General features: G+C 29.1%; 1 protein-coding gene across 1 annotated transcript in view; it reads right to left on the minus strand.

The window, feature by feature from the left end:
- Positions 1-383: 383 nt before the first annotated feature.
- Sox100B overlaps positions 384-22,373 on the minus strand; it is a 69,780-nt gene continuing 47,790 nt past the window's right edge. Inside the window, exons 2-3 of the mRNA XM_065502963.1 lie at positions 7,235-7,381; positions 384-2,325 (exon numbers count right to left, since the gene is read on the minus strand). Coding sequence (XP_065359035.1) covers positions 384-2,325; positions 7,235-7,381 — 2,089 coding nt within the window. The remainder of the gene's footprint in view (positions 2,326-7,234; positions 7,382-22,373) is intronic.

Raw genomic sequence — 22,373 nt, forward strand, 5'->3', positions numbered from 1 at the left:
CTAGGTCCGTTTCGTGTTTTCAACAGGCAGACGCACATAGCTAGATTGCTTTGAAATCTTATGAGGACCCAGGATATATACATATATACTTTTTGGTTTTACGACCAATCAAGATACAAATACGACATTTTTTTGAAATTATAATTTTGACGCAATTCAAGTGCACAATTTTGTTATTTTGGTTTATTAATAGAACTGATACAAATCAAATGTTAGGAATCGATTCTTATCTGAACAACATTTGAGCAACAAATATTATACCCAATAGCACCAATCTATACTATTTATATTTTTGGATAAACAAAACAAAAAATAAGTGACCTTATAATTTTGACACTCTCCATATGTATGTAAATTTAAAACTAATTACAACTAAGTGACTTTTATTGTACATTATAATCATTCCATAGCAGATGTTGTGGGTGTGGATGTGGATGATGTTGCTGTTGAAGATGGGCGGACCCCGATGAATGTTGGGTGGAGAAAGCATGGTGATTATTGGAATGTTGGTGGTGATGATTCTGATCAGCATTGCTGTATAAGGAATACTCCGGTGGTGTTGCTTGTTGATGATGATGTTGTTGTAATTCAATGTTTTCCGTCAAGGTGCTTGCTGTTGTTGCGGTTGTTGTCAAAGGTATTGCATTGTTTGTATGTTCTTGCGGCACATAATAACAGTTCATGTTGTCAGCGGCATGTACATGTGTATTCAACGAAGTCGTTTCACAAGTCTTCAATGTAGGCGATGTTGGAAGTTTTTGCGGTGATGATAACGATGAAGGTGTAGTAGACGATGAACAGGATGTTGAAGAGTTTGAGGGTGTAGGCAAACAGCTTAAGGTTGTTGGTGTTGTAGCTGTGGTTGATGCAGCGCTGGTGATGTTGGCATGCAACATATGTGGTTCTGGTGGTATTTTAGCATATAACAAAGATTTCGCAGAATTGCTGTTATCAACCAACAAGCCAGATGTTTCTTCATGTTGGTTTGCCAACGAGGGCGAACGGCCTGAGGAAGATGTTGCTAAGGAGGTGGTCATTGCTGCCGCTGTGTGTAGAGAGGCGCTGTTGGGCTCCATTGGCATTAAGTGATCTATAAAGTATTGTTCGATATTAACTTCAACATCTTCATTTGGCACGGTCGGTGCAGGGGCCGCATTTGAAATTGCAGCATATGGCGCCACATAATTATCAACATTTGCTGCTTCTGACTTCAGAGAAGATGTTGCCATGAGGTTGGAAGATTTAGCTAGCGGTGAAGATATGTTAAAATAATTTAACGGTTCAATGGTGTGTATCGTGGGAGATGATGCACAATCAGAGCGACGATATGTTGAATACTCGTTCAAACCAGTGCCACCAACATTGTTGTTGTTGTTGTTGTTGGCATTGTAGTTTTGATATTCTATGGAATTTTGTTGTTCGTATGCGGAACGATTCATATAGAATTGTAAAGCATATGGTGGTAATTGATTTTGATTTTCCGTTAACTCTCCATTAGCATGCATGGCCCCTCCACCACCACCACCACTTGCACTGCCAAAGGAGCAATCGTCCAAGGAAATGAATTCTCGTCCTTCAATATTAAGTAAATTGTATTCGTTTATGGTACCAACATCATTGATTTGTGGCACCATCATTGTGCGTTGCAAGAGTTGATGCTGCTGCAAGTGTTGATGGTTGGTTGTACGGTTGTATGGTGTAGCTGGCGGTGTTAGAGGTTGTTGGGTATCATTCCCAGCAGTACCACAGGACTGTAAGGAGCTGGTAGTTGAACACGGACTGTCCAAACGTTTTGTATAGTCGTAACGATTGAACATGAAATCAGCGGTGTCATCGCCCATCATCATGCCATTGCCCAATGAATGTCCTTGAGTCAACAACCCCGCTGTCTTACACACATTCTTTACAGTTTCATTTATGTCCATCATGCCATTGTACGCTGATTTACTATTTATTTGTTTTATGGATGCCGGTTCACGGCCCCGTTTGTTGCTGTTACTATTGTTACTCTTTCCATTGAGTCTCGTTGATAACGGTGTATTTGTTGTTTTTCTATTGTGGCTATTGTTGGACTTAACTTCTACCAGTCCATTGCTGTTGGTGCCATTGTTAATTCCATTGTTATTGCTGGTGTTCAAAGTCATCATTGCAGCTGCTGTTACTGCTGCATTGAAGCCATCACCACATTGTACTGCACTGGCTGCCATCGAACGTCCTTTTTTCCTTCTTGGCTGGTATTTGTAGTCAGGATGCTCTTGTTTATGTGTTTTTCGCAGTTTTTCTGCTACATCCATAAATGGTTGTTTATCGGAATCCTTAAGGTTTCTAAGAAGAGCATTAAATAAACAAAAAAAAAACAAATAAAATTTGAAATAAGTACATATGTATATACATTAATTTATTCATTTTATTGTGGTAAGAACTTTAATTTAAGTCTAAAGAAATTTTCAGATTCCTTAAAGTTTGTAAAATTATTTCAGACATATTTTATTAGTATGGAAGAATATTTAAATCATGGTAGAAAAAAATAGCAAGGTATAACCAATAGAGAAATACACATAGAGAGGAAACTAAACAAAAACTCTTGAAAAAAAAAACTCAAAATCAAAATAATCACAAGAGTTTCGCTCTATACAACATATTACTCTATAATATTACCGTTCACTCTCAAAAAATTGTTTAAATTAAATACGAAGTAAATATAAATACGACGGAATATTAAAGTTTCATGTTTGACCGCATATTCTGGGCAGTAGATTAATCTCTTATAATTTCCTAGTTATAGGCATTTCAAAATTGAAATTTTAAAATTTTGCCATACCTTGGTCCGCTTTTTTAAAAATATAGGTCGCACTTTTGGACCGAATGGACTCGATTTTCTTTTTGTTAGTTAGACAACTAAATTACCAATAACATACAAAAGACTTCAGAGCAATAGCGATTACGAATCCAAAAATAACCGATTTTCAATATAAAAATTCCAAAAATAGTATATTTTTGCTGTTTTTTGGACCAAAAGGTCATTTAACTCTTTTTTTATTAAAAAACTACTTTCTTTAAGAACATATAACAATTTTATGTTTTTCTATAAAGCTTCTTTACGGAAAACATTTTGGTATAAAAGACATGTCCTATTTTTCGAATATGTCGGCCCTACGACCTTTGGAAATTGACCTATTTTTTTCAAAATTTCAACTTTGGGCCACATGTTCTAAAATTACAAAGCTGGGATCAGAAAACGTAAAGCAGTTTTGGAAACCCTGATGTGTTCCCTATTTACCCCTAAAGCATTTTCCCAGACCCGAAGGAAATGTGGATCCTATAGGCAAAATTGTAAAAAATATCATGTTTGGGATTTTCGTTCCAATTTTTAGGAATTGCCTGATTCCCTTTGACCTTTTGACAAGTTTTTTTACACCTTGTTATTTAGAATGAGAAACTTTAAAAACACTGAAAATTTCATTGAGTTTCGCTAATAAATAAAGATTTTATTACATATTCATTGAGTTTCTAAAAATAAAATTTAATATCAAAATTTTAATAGGATTGCAAATATTAGAAATAATTTGATCCACATTTATTCCGAGCTATATTTTTTTGTTTAGATAATTTTTGGTCTTACAAAAAAAATTTCCAGTCAATATCGCAATTAGATTCCAAAATATGCCACTTTAAAACAATTTAATAACTTGAACTCGAATACTCCTTGGCTATGCCCAATTCAAATTTTATCCCGATCGGACCAGCCGTTTAGAAATGTCAGATTTATTTCCAAAAAATTTCGATTCTGCCTCACTGTGCCACGATGAAAACGATGGAACACATTCACCATAAGATTTGGTGAGCAATCGGTGTGCTACAGCGACACTTTTTTTTAAATTAATGAAGTAAAGCAAAACTTCCCGAATATGACGCTTTGATTTCGAAGCAAAAAAACTTTGTTGTTTACACTATAATTTTGTGAACCCAATAATAAAATATTTATCTTCCTATCTTTAAAAAAAAATTTTAGCTCCATCACTGCATTTTTTAATGAAATGTAATTTAAAAATCTTTACTTTACAAGTGATTTCACGTTAAGTCTGAATGTTAAATATGTAAATATTTGCTTCCATATAAAACAGCATGCATTCATGCAAATGTATAATAATTAAATTGAAAAATTAATTGAACTGATTAAAATAGTAAAAATTTGTATTTGTAATTATTTTTGATATTAGTTATTGTAAAAAAGTTGAAATGTTAAATTTTAATTGAACTTCAAGGAAACATGAAACGAATGAATACCAATGAATAAAACAAATATTTAAATGCCTTATCACCATTCAGTCGAATAATTCTGAATATTAATCTTTATAAATTGATGTGAAATATGTGAGTAAGTACTCAAATACTAAATTAAAATTTATGGACAGACAAACATAAATCATAAAGCGATTTGTGTGCTTATCTCCCTGGCATTTCTATGAACCGTAAAATTTGTTTTTTAATTGTCACAAAGCTGTTTCAAAAAAAAGTACATTAAATAAAATACAAACGAAATAAAATATTTGATTTTTTGTTTCAACAAAAGGAATTATAATATGTAATATACAAATGTATATAATACAAATAATGCCCTACGTCGACGATTGGAATCTATTTCGTAAGTAAATAAATCATAATAAAACTTGGTCACATGAATTTTGTATATATAAAACTTATTTGGAGCAAAATCTGTGTAAATACATAGATAAATTAAACATTTATAACCGATAAAGTTCAATTTCGGGAGGACATTTGTATGGGGGCTAGGTGAAATAATGGACCGATTACAGCCATTTTCAATATGCTCCGTCCTTGGGCCGGAAATCATATGTCTAATTCAACAACAATATAAACCATATAATACCCTATACTAAGTAAATGAGCAAAAAAATGTTTCTTTTAAAAATATCAATAATTTATATTCGTGAGTGATTTTCAGAAGTGGGCCTAATATGGGAGCAATGTCCAATTATGGATCGATCACCATGAAATTAGGTCGTGTGATTTATGTTTATATTAAAGTCATTTATGTTGAATTTTGTGTGTATACCAACTTTTTTAAGAGATTTATGCATGTTAAAGTGATATTCGGAAGCGGGTCTATATGCGAGCTATGAGTAATTATCTACCGATCGCAACTAAATTTGGTGACATGAATTTTGTATATATAAAACTAATCTGGAGCGAATTTTGAGTAGATACATGTATAAATTAAATATTTATGACCGATAAAGTCCAATTTCGGTAGGACATTTGTATGGGGGCTAGGTGAAATAATGGAGGCATTACGCCATGATGATTGTTGTTAAACTCAACAAGAGCTTGCAAAATATTTGAAAGCAACTCAAGCAGCAATTTCAAAACGTTTGCGAGGAGGATTCATCCAAAAGCAGGGAAATTTGGTAGCATACGAATTGAAGCCGAGAAACCTTGAAAGATGATTTTTGCACCGAATCATTACTTGCGATGAAAAATTTATCCATGACAAGTAGAATAGAAACGACACAAAAGCCAAATATCCATGGCACTAAGGTAATGCTCTGTATTTGGTGGAAGCCAAATGATCATATCTATTAAGAGCTATTGAAATCAGGCCATACAATCATATGGAACCTGTACCGATCGCAACTGATTTGTTTAAAGCGATCATTTGTCGAAAATCGCCCATAATGTGTGGCCAGACATGAAACCTTAATATTCCATCATGAAAACGCTCTGCCACATGTTCTAACTACCTAACCACCTGTTAAAAAGTATGTAGAATGAAGTAGTTGGATTGTTTTGCCAATCCTGCTTTATAGTGTAGACCGTGTCCCGTCCGAATACTATTTGTAAATTTTTTTTTCGTTATTATTGGCCAGAAAAGCTAAGCTAAATAATTAGAGAAATAACTTCAGTAAAAATTTACTAATTACTGAAATTTGTAATGCAGTAAAGGTATAATTCATGATTAAAATAATTTATAATTTTCTTAAAATTGAAAAAAAATTAAATCTTAAACATGTAAAAAAGTATGGTCGGTCAAGCCCGACTAATTATGGACTAATTATGGACCGATCTTAACAAAAATTGGTGACATGAATTTTGTATATATAAAACTTATTTGGAGCGAAATTTGTGTAGATACATAGATAAATTAAACATTTATGACCGATAAAGTCCAATTTCGAGGGAACATTTGTATGGGGGCTAGGTGAAATAATGGACCGATTTCAGCCAGTTTCAATAGGCTTGGTACTTGGACCAAAAATGTAATATGTACAAAATTTTATCGAAATTGCGACCTGTACTCTGCGCACAAGGTTTACATGGACAGCCAGCCGGCCAGCCAACCAGACGGACGGACATCAGAAAGTGATTCTAAGTCGATCGGTATACTTTAAGGTGGGTGTTAGACTAATATTTTTGGGCGTTACAAACATCAGCACAAGCGCATTATACCCTCCCCACTATGGTGGTGTAGGTTATAATAAAAATCGTATCTAAAAACAAAACAATTATAAACATTACGGCACTCTCACAAAATGTGAGAGAGCATATTTTGTAAAATATTTTAAATTTATTTCAAGTGAAAACATTTAATTTTTTTGCAGGATACAAAAAAAATCATGCCAATTCCTAAGCACAAAAATATTTTATCAATTTATTATTTATTTATGTATACACAGAAAAAATTATATTTCAATTCAAACATTTATCCCATATTTAACTGGTTTCAATTATTTCATAATTAAATCAAGTATTCATTTGCTCAAAAACAAAATTTCTTGATATTTTCTATTGAATTTTGAGTTTTGAATTTGATTATTTTTACAATTTTCGTTATTGGTTGAATTTCAAATACAAAAATTATTGAATAGATAATTTTTGTAATTGAAAAAACAAAAAATAACAAAAATGTGTTTTCAATTACGAAAATTATCTATTCAATAATTTTTGTATTTGAAATTCATCCAATAACGAAAATTGTATATTCAATTGTCAAAATAATCAAATTCAAAACTCAAAACTCAATAGAAAATATCAAGAAATTTTGTTTTTGAGCAAATGAATATTTGATTTAATTATGAAATAATTGAAACCAGTTCAATATGTGACAAATATTTGAATTGAAACGGTTTAAGAAATAGTTTTTTCTGTGTATGCTTTTAAACACAAAAACCTACTACACACATTTATACGTTGGTCGTAATATTGATGTACTTACTTCCATAATTTTCCTAGAGATTTGCTTAATTCGGAATTTTGTAAATGTGGATGTTGTTGAGACATAACACGTCTAGCTGCTTGAGCCCACACCATAAATGCGTTCATAGGACGTTTGATGTGTTCCTTTTTACGATCTGATGGTTGTCTGCAAATACATAAACACAGAAAATACAATCAATCCTTCATATACTTATTTAGCAACAAAAAAAATATATTTCATGAGTTAATTTGTATGTCGTATCAGCACCCTACATAATGTCTTTGCTGGTAGGTATTTGTTTGTGTACACTTGCTTAACTGTAACAAAAAAAATGCCACTTTGTCATTCATACCGTCATGTTATGAATCTTGACTGCTTAAATATTCAAATGTTGGTACTTTGCTATTCTATTTTAAAATGTTTTTGTGTTGATTTTTTTTTGTTTGTTTGCTCCTGTGAAAGTACATGAATTTGAAAATATATTTCAGCAACTGTAATGACCAGGGCAACCAAAAATATGCAATATCATATTTTTTGCTGTGCGTCGTATAAACATATGAGTTAGTTATTTATCCGTTTCAGACAATTATAAGAATTTTGGCATCGATTTGTTAGTGCATATTTTTGCATATTCGCTCTTTACTGCATATTTTTGCATATTTTGCGTTTTATAGCATATTTTTGCATATTTAACTCATAACTGCATATTTTTGTTGCATATTTTCTTTATTTCCATTATTTTGTAAGTATAATTTTATTGCTTGTATAGTATTTTTTCATTTCTATATTTTACAATTTTGTAAGGTCCAATGATAATTTGCCTAAGCTAATTAAAGATAAAAATAGAGTACCCATAATCGACTTATCTTCATTAAATTTTCATTGACTTAAGGGATCTTAGTTTCCATATATTTGAATTAAATTAAAAATATTCACACACAAATATCAAAATTTAACAAATAGTAAAAAATTAAAAGAAAAGAAAATGGGCAACTTCTTAACAAAATGTTGGATACATTTAAAAAAAAACTTAAGGTTGCTTGAGAGAAATTGTAACAAATATATTAGGAAATCATTAAAAAACAATCAATTGATGTGAAAGGAAGAAACATAGGAAATGTCACGGTTTTTTGAGTACCAATAATAAAAATGCAAAAAAGGTTTTTTATATTTCCACAGTTTTAAAGAAAACAAATCATTTCACTATTGTAAGGCTTTTTGATAATTCTGTTTAAATTTTGGAAGTCAAATTTAGATGTTAGTCTTCATATATGATAAATGCTCCAAAATCAACTGCAATTTTTTACCAAACAATTACAAACGCTCTCTATAGCGATTTTGAAACATAATTCAAATGATAAAAAAAGTAGATTTTAAAGCTTTATGTAGAATAAAAACATTTCGAGAAATTCTTAATATCCTCTCCATACAATATTATGCAACTAATTACTAAACAAATTTTTATTTACTTCTTATATTATTTTTAATAAAACATTGAACTCAAACAATAACCAACTATTTTTAAGTGCATATTTTTTATATTTTAAGAGCATATTTTTCGTTTTTAAGTGCATATTTTATGAGCATAAAACAATTTTTTTAGAGCATATTTTTGGTTGCCCTGGTAATGACTATAGCTCTTGAACACGTTAACTGTGTTTGCTTTGTAAGCTTTACAATCTGTCATAACTTTTGTCATTGCCCGCACAGTCGAAGTCACAGAAAACACACTTACTCATGTTCCGGAAAATAAACCATAAAAAAGTTGTTCTAAAAAAAGTTTTAATAATTTGTTGAATCCTGTTTTGTTACGCTTACGTTGCGAAATATGAAAAAGTAAATTTGTTTTTCCATCCTCTACATTTCATAGGGAAATATATTGAATTTTATTACCATTTTTGTGAGAACCATTATTTCGCATCAGAATCTTAGCTTACTAAATAATTTTGTAACATAGTTGTCAGAAATTTAAACCAATATTTGAATACATTCGAATTTATCTTCGAAAAAAAAAAAATATAAGAAAAATAAGAGTATTATATTCGACTGTGTAATAGCACCTTTTTTTGTGCATTTTTTATAAAAACATTTATCTGAGCGGTTACTGCGTAACTCAATCCGACTAAGAAAATGTGTGCTAAATACATTGTAATTCGAAAAGATTTCCTTTCGAAATTGCTTAGTTTTATATTTTCTACCACTCGAAAATATCAGTTGTAAATTTCAGCTTGCTGGATTCATGATTTAAAGCAGTGGTCGGCACTCATAGTCACCAGTGGCCAAACGAAATCGACTATTAAGATTTATGAAAAACAAATCTGAGCCAAATTATCAAAATTGAAACATATTGGATACTGTAGATCAAAGACACTATCAAAAAGTTAGTTTTACACAATAACGCAGTACATTTGCTATGTGGCGTGTTCTTTTCGGACAAACATTGCCTTAAATGTCATCGAGAACAAAACAAGCTTTTCATATATTTTGATCCAAAACTTATCACCGCTTCAACCTGTCTGGAACACATATTTTAGCTATTGCAATAACTATTTTTTAGGTGTTGAACATTTTTTTGTTGAACCGATATTGGCCATTTTCAATACCAAACATTTCCCGAGTCCTTCTTTAATCCTTCCCTCTAGCTTCTTCAATAGACAGAGCGGCGCACTGTGGCTCATATCTCAATTTCATCGGCCAAAAGTCCAACTTTTTGTTAACTCCGATTTCAAAAATTTTACTGCCATTCAATAGTAAACACATTGAATCTAAGGTAGCCAAAAAATTAGATAAAAATATTGTCAATTGTGTGCGTGGCATACTGTCAAATATTTTATGTCATTTTATAAAAAAATTTAATTTTTGAAAATTTGATCAGAAGTAAATTATCATTACTCGCAAACTATTATCGATAATTGCATGTTATGTTGGGAAGATAATAGTCTTTAAGAACTGGTATGATTTGTTATTGTACCGTTTACACCTGCTGTGTTATTAAATTTTTTCACAGGTGCTATAATTTAGTCAAATTTGAATTTGAGTGGAATAAAAGTGCTTAGGGTCAAAAGGGGTTAAACAAATTTTACTACCAGGAGAAAGGCCAAAGTGTCCTCTTTAAGCATATATATACTTGTTGACCTGTTTGGACCTGTTTATTGAACACTTTTTTCATTTGAATGAAATTACTCCCAAATTTTTTTTCTATTTTTGTTTTACCTGTTCATATGACTGGCGCAAAGTACAAGTCGCAATTTTGAAGATATTCCGATAAAATTTGGTACATAAATTTTTTTGGTCTGAGGACAAGCCTATTGAAAGTTACTGAAATCGGTCCATTATTTCACCTAGCACCCATAAAAATGTTCTCCCGAAATTATACTTTATCGATCGTAAATGATTAATTTATATAGGTATCTACACAAATTTTGCTCTAAATAAGTTTTATATAAACTGTATTAATGTCACCTAATTTTATGATGATCGGTACATAATTAGTCATAGCTTCCATATATTGCCCGCTTCCAAAAATCACTTTAACGAGCATAAATCTCTTAAAAATGCTGGTATAAAGACAAAATTCAACAGAAATAACTTCCATATAGACATAAATCACACGACATAATTTCATGGCGATCGGTTCATAATTAGTCATAGCTCTCATATAATGCCCTCTTCCGAAAATCCCTTTAACGAGCATAAATCTCTTAAAAATGTTGGTATAAACACAAAATTCAACATAAATAACTTTCATACAGACATAAATCACACGACCTAATTTCATTGCGATCGATCCATAATTAGTCATAGCTCCCATATAATGCCCTCTTCCGAAAATCATTCTCGAAAATATTATGTTTTGATTAAAAGCAATCGCTTATTGGACTTTCTATGAGATGTATTTTTAACTTACTATTTGAGGTAAATTAGTTTCCGCTTGCAACCGTCATGTTAAAATAACTATTTATGTATCTGAGCAAGTATGTGAATCCAATGCGTTTAAAAGTTATCACACATTCTAATTTAAAAGTTTCAATTGATCCCCTGCTTAGGACGTGTTAAAGTAACGAGTTGCCACCACAAATGATAGGTAAAATCAATAGTTCAGGACAGTCTCCTGTAACTGCTGGGATATGATGTTTCTCCAAGTAAACTTTGAGTCTGTCTGTAACTCTCATTCGCTCTATAGTTTTATTTGTATGAAATCACATTATGATCTAATGTAAGCATATTTATGATCCAATGAAATCATATTATGATTACTTCAGAAAATAGTATGATGTAATAGTACTACTAATTTTAGTCATAATATGATTTTGTATGATACTAATAATGATAATAATATGTTTGGACTACAAGCATCTTATCATAATATGTTGCTCTTAGATTATGTTTACCACAACCATGTATGTAATGTTCCAAAAACCTTAATTAATAAAATATAATCTAACATAGTAAATTTCTAAGAATTTCTAATTCTGTCAAATGCGTAACCAACATTAACCTTACTCAAACGTATGATGGCAAGAACAAAGGACATTTCAGTGTTAATAAATCAGTATTATCTTTCAATACACAAACACCTACATTCAAAGAACAAAAAAGCACCACCAGGTGGAATTTAAATCTCTAAAATCTAACAGTACAATAATGTCACAGATTTGAAATTAATTAAAACCTAAAATATTAAGAGCTTTTTTTAAATTTAATACTAATAAGTATTAAGTACCCTAATATTTTTTAATTATTAATGTATTTTTAAAGTATATTGATGAAACCCTTTAAATACTTTACAACCCAAACTACTAATAATTTTTTGAAATTATTTTACTGAAAATAATGATTCCCCTCCCAGCACTTAACAAGAGAATACCACTTAATGTGAATTTGTATCGTTTTAATAAGATTTTGTTCAACTCATTTAATTTTTAACAACAATACTAATTACCATTAATGCAGCAAAAGAAAACGAATAAAAATTAAAATGGAAATGAATTGCAAAAGGCAAAATATGAAATGGAATGAAAATGACATTAAAAAAGTGCATAAAACATATTAGTTACTCGTTTTTACTGTCAGATACTGATTAGTATGATATGAAGCATATACAAATGTAATTTTCATATTCATACAGACACAAACTGATATATACTCGTATGAAACTATGTGGGTATGTATATTAGACCTATCCTTAAAAAACTAGCAAAATGTGTCCCAAATAGTTTAAATAGCTATTTCTTCAATATTTCCAAAAAATTTTAATTTTTTTCCAAAATCAAAATTTTTTTTGAGTTTTTTTCAAAATGGGCCCTTTTTATACCTTTTTTATACCACATGCGTCCAACTAAGAGAGCAAAAATATCTTAAAGGAATAGACCTAAGGTTAAAAAAAAAATAACAAAAAACAAAATTTCTTGATATTTTCGATTGAATTTTGAGTTTTGAATTTGATTATTTTGACAATTGAATGTACAATTTTCGTTATTGGTTGAATTTCAAATACAAAAATTATTGAATAGATAATTTTCGTAATTGAAAACACATTTTTGTTATTTTTTGTGTTTCAATTACGAAAATTATCTATTCAATAATTTTTGTATTTGAAATTCAACCAATAACGAAAATTGTATATTCAATTGTCAAAATAATCAAATTCAAAACTCTAAATTCAATAGAAAATATCAAGAAATTTTTTTTTGAGTAACTGAATACTTGATTTAATTAGGAAATAATTGAAACCAGTTCAATATGGGATAAATGTTTGAATTGATATATAATTTTGTCTGTGTATTTGGGACACATTTTGCTAAGTTCTTGACCGATCTTGTTGAATTACTATTCAATAGTTCTGACCTTGGTGCTAATTTCATCCCGATCGCAAGACATCGATTTTAAAAGTTGGCTCACTTGACATGAAATCCCCCATATAGCAAAGTTATAAGCATTTTCACAGACTAACATATTTTGTATTTAACGTGTCATATGTAAACCTATTTACTCAGCAATGACACAGTATTTTTTAATAAATTGTAAAACTCATAATCGTTTTGTATCACTCTAAACATAACTTTAATTTTAGTCCCATCCATCCAATAAAAAGTTATTTTTTCAGAGCAGGTCTAATTAAACATACACTCTAATATGCTGAAATACACACGTATTGATTTATTATGCAAAAACACTTCAATGAGCTCAAAGTTTCACCATAAATATAACACACGGCAAACTCTTTAGAAGAGGCGCTGTGCAAAACGCTTGCGAATCCTTTGTGGTTCGTCCAAAATCAAATTTCAGAATTTCCTATACTATGGTTTATAAGCGATTTCATTTAGATTATTAGGATACATGTTTTTCTTTAAAATGTTATTCCTAGTGTATGTCCTAGTGAATATATTTATCCTTCAGGAGACTCACAAACCTTGCCTCCTCTTGCAATATAACGGTATAACCAAAAACTGACGGCCAAACTTTTTTTTTTAATACTTTCAAGCAAAGTATACCTTTCAAGTAAGAACTATTTAAAAATAAAACCATTTGACATTCAGATAAGAACGGAAATTGATTAAACAGGGCAATCGAATAAATTGTATAGGCTTTTTAAACCACTACACAATTTTGGTGTATTGTGATTTTAAGTAGAATTGTGAATTTTTTTAGAAGTTTCTCCACATAATTAATGATAACTCAAAAACGTTTTTTGTGAATTTTTTTAAACGTTTCTCCACATAATGATAACTCAAGAATGGTTAGTTCGATATTATTAAAATTACATTAGAAAAATTTAAATTTACATTACCTTTAATCCGTTTATATATTAAGTTTTAGTTTCGGTGTTATAACAACAAATTGAAACAAAAACAAGTAAGAAAGTATGGTCGGTCAAGCCCGACCATATAATACCCCACACTAAGTAAAAGAGCAAAAACATTTTTCTTTTAAAATTTCAATAATTTATATTTTTGAGTGATTTTCTGAAGTGGGCATTATATGGGGGCTATGACCAATTATGGACCGATCACCATGAAATTAGGTCGTGTGATTTATGTCTATATGAAAGTTTACTATGTTGAATATACCAAGATTTTGAAGCGATTTATGCACGTTAAAGTGATTTTCGGAAGCGGGTCTATATGGACTTATTATGGACCGATCGTAACAAAATTGACATGAATTTTGTATATATAAACTGATTTGGAGCGCAATTTGTGGAGATACATTTATAAATTAAACATTTATGACCGATAAAGTCCAATTTCGGAAGGACATTTGTATGGGGGCTAGATGAAATAATGGACCGATTTCAGCCAGTTTCAATAGGCTTGGTCCTTGGTCCGAAAAAATAATATGTACCAAATTTTATCGAAATATCTTAAAATTGCGAACTGTACTCTGCGCACAAGGTTTACATGGACAGCCAGCCAGCCAAACAGACGGTTGGGCGGACGGACATCGTTTAATCGACTCAGAAAGTGATTCTAAGTCGATAGGTGTACTTTAAGGTGGGTGTGAGACTAATAGACTGTTAGACTTTGATCAAAAACAAATTTAGAAAAAATTTAAAAAAAATGGCCCATTTTGAAAAAAAGTTAGAGTTTGCAAAAAAATAACAGACAATATTTGTATGACTTGAGTTACAAAATATTTATTTTGATAGATATTCCACTCGCATCCCACTAAGCGACCTAAAATATCTTAAAGAAATAAATCTAAGCTTTTTTTGAGCAAAAAAAAATTTAAAAAAGTCAACAGAGTTATTGATTTTGCAAAAAAAGTCAAAAATTTGATGTTTTGAGTTACAACATATTTATTTTGATAGATACCGAACTCGCAAAAAAAAATCCCAATTTGAAAAAAAGTCAATAAAGTTTTGGATTTCGGAAAAAAAATATAAATTTTTTTTTTTTCGAAAGATTGAAGAATGAGCTATCTAAACTATTTGGGACACATTTTGCTAAGAACAATAGGTAATAAGTTACATGGATAAAAAAAAAACACCTGCTTGGTCAAAATGTCAAATTTTGACACCCTCTAAATCAAAGAGTTCTCGACCGATCTTGTTGAAAAATTGTGTCTGAATTACTATCCAACAGAACTAACCTTCAGTGCAAAGACATCGATTTCAGAAGTTGGTTCAGTTGACATGAAATGCTCCGTATATTAGTAGTTAGCTATTTGCAATTAAGTTTCTAGGTCTCCTCGTTTAGCCCCTATCTTGTTTTAATTATTTTTAAATGTCGGATTTTTAATACCAAATGACTATTTTTAATTTAACTTTTTTGATCAACAGATAATATTTCCGTAAAATTTCATTCCTCTCACATTCTTTCCTCTAGATCCGAGCCTTTAATATATAGAAAGACGGACGGACACAGCTAAAACGTCTTAGAATTATATAAGTACCCAGAATATATTAATGTCGATGTATATGTATATCAAATTAAATTTATGTAAATCTTAAATATGTTTAAATTATTTTCCTTCACCCTGTAAACTTATATAATGTTATTTAGTGGCAAGAATGCCTATAGTAATATAAGCAAATAAATAAACAAATTCCACTTCAACTGGGGAGATTTTGTTGCGGATACACTTTCGTTTGTCATCTGTCAGTTACACAGCAACAAGCATCATTTCATTGTGATTTCCAGAGTCATCTTTTCATTCAAGAGTTGCAATATAAAAAAATTGATACGAACGCAACGAAACATACAAACAAACACACAAATCAAAAAAGATACAGCAAAATAAATAATATACTTTGTAATTAACGCATCCACGAAAACTAAAAAAAAAAATTACCAAATATGTACGTAAGTATTTATAAGCAACGGAAGAAATGCCTGGTATTTTGTAACCAGAACCAGCAAGCAAAATCACACAACATAAAAATGAAACGTCATAATATTTAAACGATTGTGCATCATGCACCACATATTCATATTTATCTTCCTTCTTTACAAACCCATTTGAAAGAGTGAAGAAATATTTGCAGAATTATTTTCGCATGCAGATGTACTTGATCTGATTTTAATTTTTTGTACTCGCAAATGCATTAAATATATAAGATTGCTTACATTAATATATACATACATACTTATAGTATGCTAGAGATTTTCATTACATTCTGAAGTTTATCTGTTTAATTTTATCATTTAATAACGTTAAATATGATTACAGAATGTAATGAAGGATTTCGTAGACATTATTATGAGTTTTTCTGTTGGTAAATATTCTTATCATAAAATTAAAAGTTTATTTCCAACAAAATATTCTCTTTGGCATTTCTGACCATATGAACAAATTACAAAATATTCAAGTTTTTTTTAGTTGTTTGTGCCTTAGCAAATTATATACCATTAAGTTTGTTGTGGTATTTCTTTGCAAACTTTATTTTTACATTATTTATACTTAATAATTTGAAAACAAGTTTCATAAGAAATTTCAGAAAAACTTTGCATTGTTTTTAAAGGTTTAAAAGTGATGTAGGGTAAAATCTAAACTAACAAATTTAAACTTAAAGTCGTAGCAAGGAATATAGAAGGCAGATATACAAATTTGGTGTTAAGAATAATTGAATTTTTATGAAATTATTCTACAGATGGTGATTTTGTAACTAACAGATGTCTGCAGGATATTGATGCTGTCACTTGACAATATCAAATGTAGCAATTTGACATTTGACATTTTCCTTCTTTTGAATTACACATTCCAGGTAATCTACCGAAGAACCTGTTGTAAATTTATTATACCTAAGTAATACAGTAAGTCCCTAAATAATCTATTTTGTACCCACCACCAAATATTGATTTTGTCATTCCGTATATAAAACATCGAAATATTTGCCGTACACAGAGAAAACGGATTCGTGATAGCAACCGAATTTGTTGCCAATCAAATGATTCTGTCTTAGTTGCCGAATTTTACAGTTGTGGCTACAATATTTTGGAAGATGTAACTAACGTTTGGTTGCCTCAACTGAAATTCTTCTTTATCAACTGACTTTCTGTTATTAGAACTTAAGAATTCAATGTGTGCAACCGAATCATTCGATTGGCAACAAATTCGGTTGCTATCACTAATCTGTTTTCTCTGTGTATACCCTGTGTATATATTCTGGGTATTTATACAGTTCTAAGACGATCTAGCTATTTATGTCCGTCCGTCTATCTATATGTTGAAGGCACGGATATAGGGGAAAGAATCTAGGAGGAATGAAATTTTGCGGAAATATTCTCTGTTGATCAAAAATGTTTGGTATTAAAAAACCGACATTTAAAAACAATTAAAACAAGATAGGGGCTAAACGAGGAGACCTAGAAACTTAATTGCTAATAGCTTATGTAGACAAAAATGTTCACAAATTTTGTATCAAAATATATGTAAAGCTTTGTTTCGGTAACATATAAATGCATGAATCTAACATGGTGAAATTTGGATATGGATATTTTCCAGGGATCCGAAATAACTGTTATTTTTTAGTAAATAAGCAATTGGTTATAGAGAAATTAATTGCAAACAAATAGATCCCGTAATAACAATTGGTCTTTGATAACCATTATGAACGATTTTGATTTATTCTGTAACCATCCCACTAACCGACCATAAACCTTTTAAGGGAAAAAATCTAAGCTTTCTTTTGAGCCAAAAAAAAAAAAAAGAAAAAAAAGCGTCCTTTTTGATAAAAAATTCGATTTTGCAAAAAAAAAACTTGTATGTCTTGAGTCAGCTATTTTTTGATAAAAATATATTTTTACTGCAATTTTATTTTTATTGGTCTTTTAAATACTTCGAATATAATATTGTTTTTATGTTTTCGAAATAAAAAGTAAAGAGATTATTCAGTAAAGAGGGTTCATTTGTTTTTGTTTATATTATCTATCAAAAAGAATATCAATATGAAACATTTGTTATATGTGTTCTCCAATCTCACAATGTTTGTCTAAACATACAGTATTTTTTAAATATACTAGACGTTTTTACTCCGCCTTATCCTAAAATTAACGCTTTTGCTTAGAAAATTATCTTTTCGAATGCAGCAAATAAAAATTCAAATCAATATTTTGTACGAGTCTAAAAATATTACAGAAATTTTGAATTTTTATCGATATTCATACAAAAATCCACTTAGAAATCCTATCTCTTGGAGAATAATGCTTACAAATATACAATATTTTTCTAATAATATTATCACATAGATTATTCCGACATAAAAGTTATTGGTGGTTTCTTGGCTAGTTTTCATTCAAATGTGTATTTTTGATGCAGTAAAATTATTTTAACTTAAATTTATTTCAAAAGTCTAAACATTTTTTATTTATAAAAATACTTAAAAATCATAAGCCTTAAATATGTCCCAAAGATATTGTTTTACTTAATATAAAACTCACTGGATCATAACTCTTAATACTACGACTACTAAAGTGACCTTTAATGTTTTAACAAGTCTCAACAAATTATTTATTGTACATATTTCATTTTCACTTTTTCTGTTTTTTTTTATCCCAACGCCCAACTGTAAAAGGATAGAGAGCACGCCTCGTTGGAAATGTCTAAACCTTTTACATGTTGAATCATTAGTTTTGTTGACTTTAGGTTCGTCAAATAAATAAATCTTTATTTCTTTTTAGTGTGTGACTACCTTCCTACATACAAACATATTTTTTTACACTTTGTAAATATGCATGTTTGTTTGATGGCAGTTATCTAAAGGATATGCTGTCGTTGCTGCTGTTGTCTGTACAAACAGCAGAAATAGACAAACTTACCAACGACGGGTAAGCAAACATTTGAACAGCGTATGACATTATTAAAACAAATTTTATCAAAGATATTATGACTTATTTTAAACGTGACTATTAGGGGTTTTATAATATTAAATATTTGTTTGTTTGTTGGCTTCAGTAAATAAACAAATATTCACATATGAAACGCATGTTCACTTACGCATGCATGTATGTTTACTCAAACAGTATGAGAGGGAATAAATTCAACAGATGTGGTTTTTAAGTTTTTTTCTATTTTGGAAAATATCCTAAATATCCTGATTTAGAAAATACCTAAAATTGTATAAAAGCCTAAATTAAAATAATATATTAACTTTAAATTACCATCGAACAGCGGACATAGAATCAAAATATTTTTGAAGTCATGCCATTTCGTGGCATGAGATTTTACATAGGCGTAGAATTGAAATATTTCAGTTTTATTTTTTCAAAATAGTAGTAGAACTACTACTTTTTAAAAAAATAATAATAGAAATACTACTTTTTAAAAAAATAGTAGTAGAAATACTACTTTTTTATAGTAGTAGCAATACTACTTTTTTATAGTAGTAGAAATAATACTTTTTTAAAAAATAGTAGTAGAAATACTACTTTTTAAAAAATCGTAGTAGAAATACTACTTTTTTGAAAAATAGTAGTAGAAATACTACTTTTTTAAAAAATAGTAGTAGAAATAATACTTTTTAAAAAATAGTTTTAAAAAAAATAGTAGTAGAAATACTACTTTTTTTAAAAATATTAGTAGAAATAATACTTTTTTAAAAAATAGTAGTAGAAATAGTAGTAGAAATACTACTTTTTTAAAAATAGTAGTATAAATACTACTTTTTAAAAAATATTAGTAGAAATACTACTTTTTTGAAAAATAGTAGTAGAAATAATACTTTTTTAAAAAATAGAAGTAGAAATAATACTTTTTTAAAAAATAGTAGTAGAAATACTACTTTTTTGAAAAATAGTAGTAGAAATACTACTTTTTTAAAAAATAGTAGTAGAAATAATACTTTTTTAAAAAATAGTAGTAGAAATACTACTTTTTTAAAAAAATAGTAGTAGAAATACCAAATAGTTTTTTTAAAAAATAATAGTAGAAATACTACTTTTTAAAAAACCCGTAGTAGATATACTACTTTTCTAAAATAGTAGTATAAATATTACTTATTTAAAAAAAAGTAGTAGAAATAATACTTTTTAAAAAATAGTAGTAGAAATACTACTTTTTTGAAAAATAGTAGGAAATAACACTTTTTTAAAAAAAAAATAGTAGTAGAAATACCACTTTTTTAAAAAAAATAATAGTAGAAATACTACTTTTTTTAAAAATAGTGGTAGAAATAATACTTTTTTAAAAAATAGTAGTAGAAATACTACTTTTTTAAAAAAAATAGAAGCAGAAATACATACTACTTTTTTAAAAAATAGTTTTAGAAATACTGCTTTTTAAAAAATAGTAGTAGAAATACTACTTTTTTTGAAAAATAGTAGTAGAAATACACTTTTTTGAAAAATAGTTGTAGAAATAATACTTTTTTAAATAATAGTAGTAGAAATACTACTTTTCTTACAATAGTAGTAGAAATACTATTTTTAAAAAAGTAGTAGTATTTATACTACTTTTTAAAAAAAATAGTAGTAGAAATACTACATTTTAAAAATACTACTTTTTTAAAATAGTAGTAGAAATTCTACTTTTTTGAAAAATTATAGTAGAAATACTACTTTTAAAAAAGTAGTAGTAGAAATACAGCTTTTTTTTTAAAAAATAGTAGTAGAAATACTACTTTTTTGAAAAATAGTAGTAGAGATACTACTTCTTGAAAACTAGTAGTAGAAATACTTTTGTCCGAAATTCAGCAATAAAATTACCTTTAAAGTAATGTTAATGTTTTTAATATTCTCAGCAATATATTTCGGTTTTTCAAGTTTATTTAATAAACTAAGTAAACCGTTTTTGAGTTACGCGAATATATGTATGTTGAGCAACCTGCTCCATTTTCGAAATAACGGTATATAAAAATACGAGCTAACCTAAAAAAATGTTTTTTTGGTTCCATTGAACTAATTTTTTGACATTAAAACCGAAAATCTATGTCAGTTACCTTGTTTTTTCGAAAAATAGAGTTAGCGATTTTTTCCAAAAAAACTTTTTTTTGAATTTATTTTGATATTTTACGGAATTAAATCATTTGTGTTCAGCACGTTAATTTACCCGTTTTCTTACGAAAAAATGGAGTTATCTAGTTTTTTCAAAAAATATTAGTTCCGTTTATTTTTATATATATTATATAAAAAATAAGCCGAGTAATTGAATTCAAATATAACGATTTTAAAGGCTGATTTAAAAGTAGCATAATGCTTTCAAATAGCAGTGTTGTGATGGCGAACTGTAACATATCTGTGGGCATTATTAAATAAAAGCTTTCAGTTGATTTGATCTTAAGTTGGCAACGCTGTATTCGAATTCGAATATTCAGTTAAAGAACATTGTAGAGAGTACACCACAGATGGCGTATGTATTAGTAAGATCTACAATATTCGAATTTTGACAGTTTAAGAACAATCTTGAGTGCAGATGGCAGTGTTATAAATAGTGGCAGAGGTTGCAGTCGTGAGTGAGTTTATCAGAGACGCTTTTCGAAAAAAACATCAACTGAGTGCCTTAAAGTGTGTTGTGTTTTTCAAGTAAATTCGTGTACATTATAAATTGTGTCTGTATTTCTGCGAATTTACAAACGTGTATAAAAAACATTGAGTGACTATTTTGTTGTTATTGTACATTTGAATAAATAAAGAGTTGTTACCATTTTCAAACTACTAAACGGCTTTTATTTGCAGTCAACAGTATCCGGTTTAAACCAGCGTTTTGAAAAGGTTAAAACGTAACAAGTATAGCAAGTCATTTGTTTGCGATTGTAAGCCTTTAGGGCCTAATTAATCCAGCTTTATCATATGACAAATACATAATTTTATTATATAGATATAAAATACAAATTAAATTCAAAATTTCAGTATTATTATTTTTATATTATATAACCCCCATATTGCACAAATGTTGAAAACTAAACAAAATTTTATTAAAGATGACAATTTACATATTTACAAAAATTTAATCCCGTATTTCCCAAAAAACAAACAAAAAAATCCCAATAATTTTGAAATTTAAATTTTTAAATGCGTATAACTCAATAAGAGATAAATATGATACATCACAATAACTTGATAGGGCTGCAATGACACAACATGACAATATGTCTGAGTTGGCAATGCACAACACCTCGTTTGAGTCATCAAAAGTAGCATAGAGCAATATGTTATTTGTTCATCATATACTAGACTTTCCAGTTAATTTAAATTTCAATATTTATTTAATTTAAACGACT

The sequence above is a fragment of the Calliphora vicina genome, chromosome 1 (genome assembly GCF_958450345.1).
Source record: "Calliphora vicina chromosome 1, idCalVici1.1, whole genome shotgun sequence".
NCBI lineage: Eukaryota > Metazoa > Arthropoda > Insecta > Diptera > Calliphoridae > Calliphora > Calliphora vicina.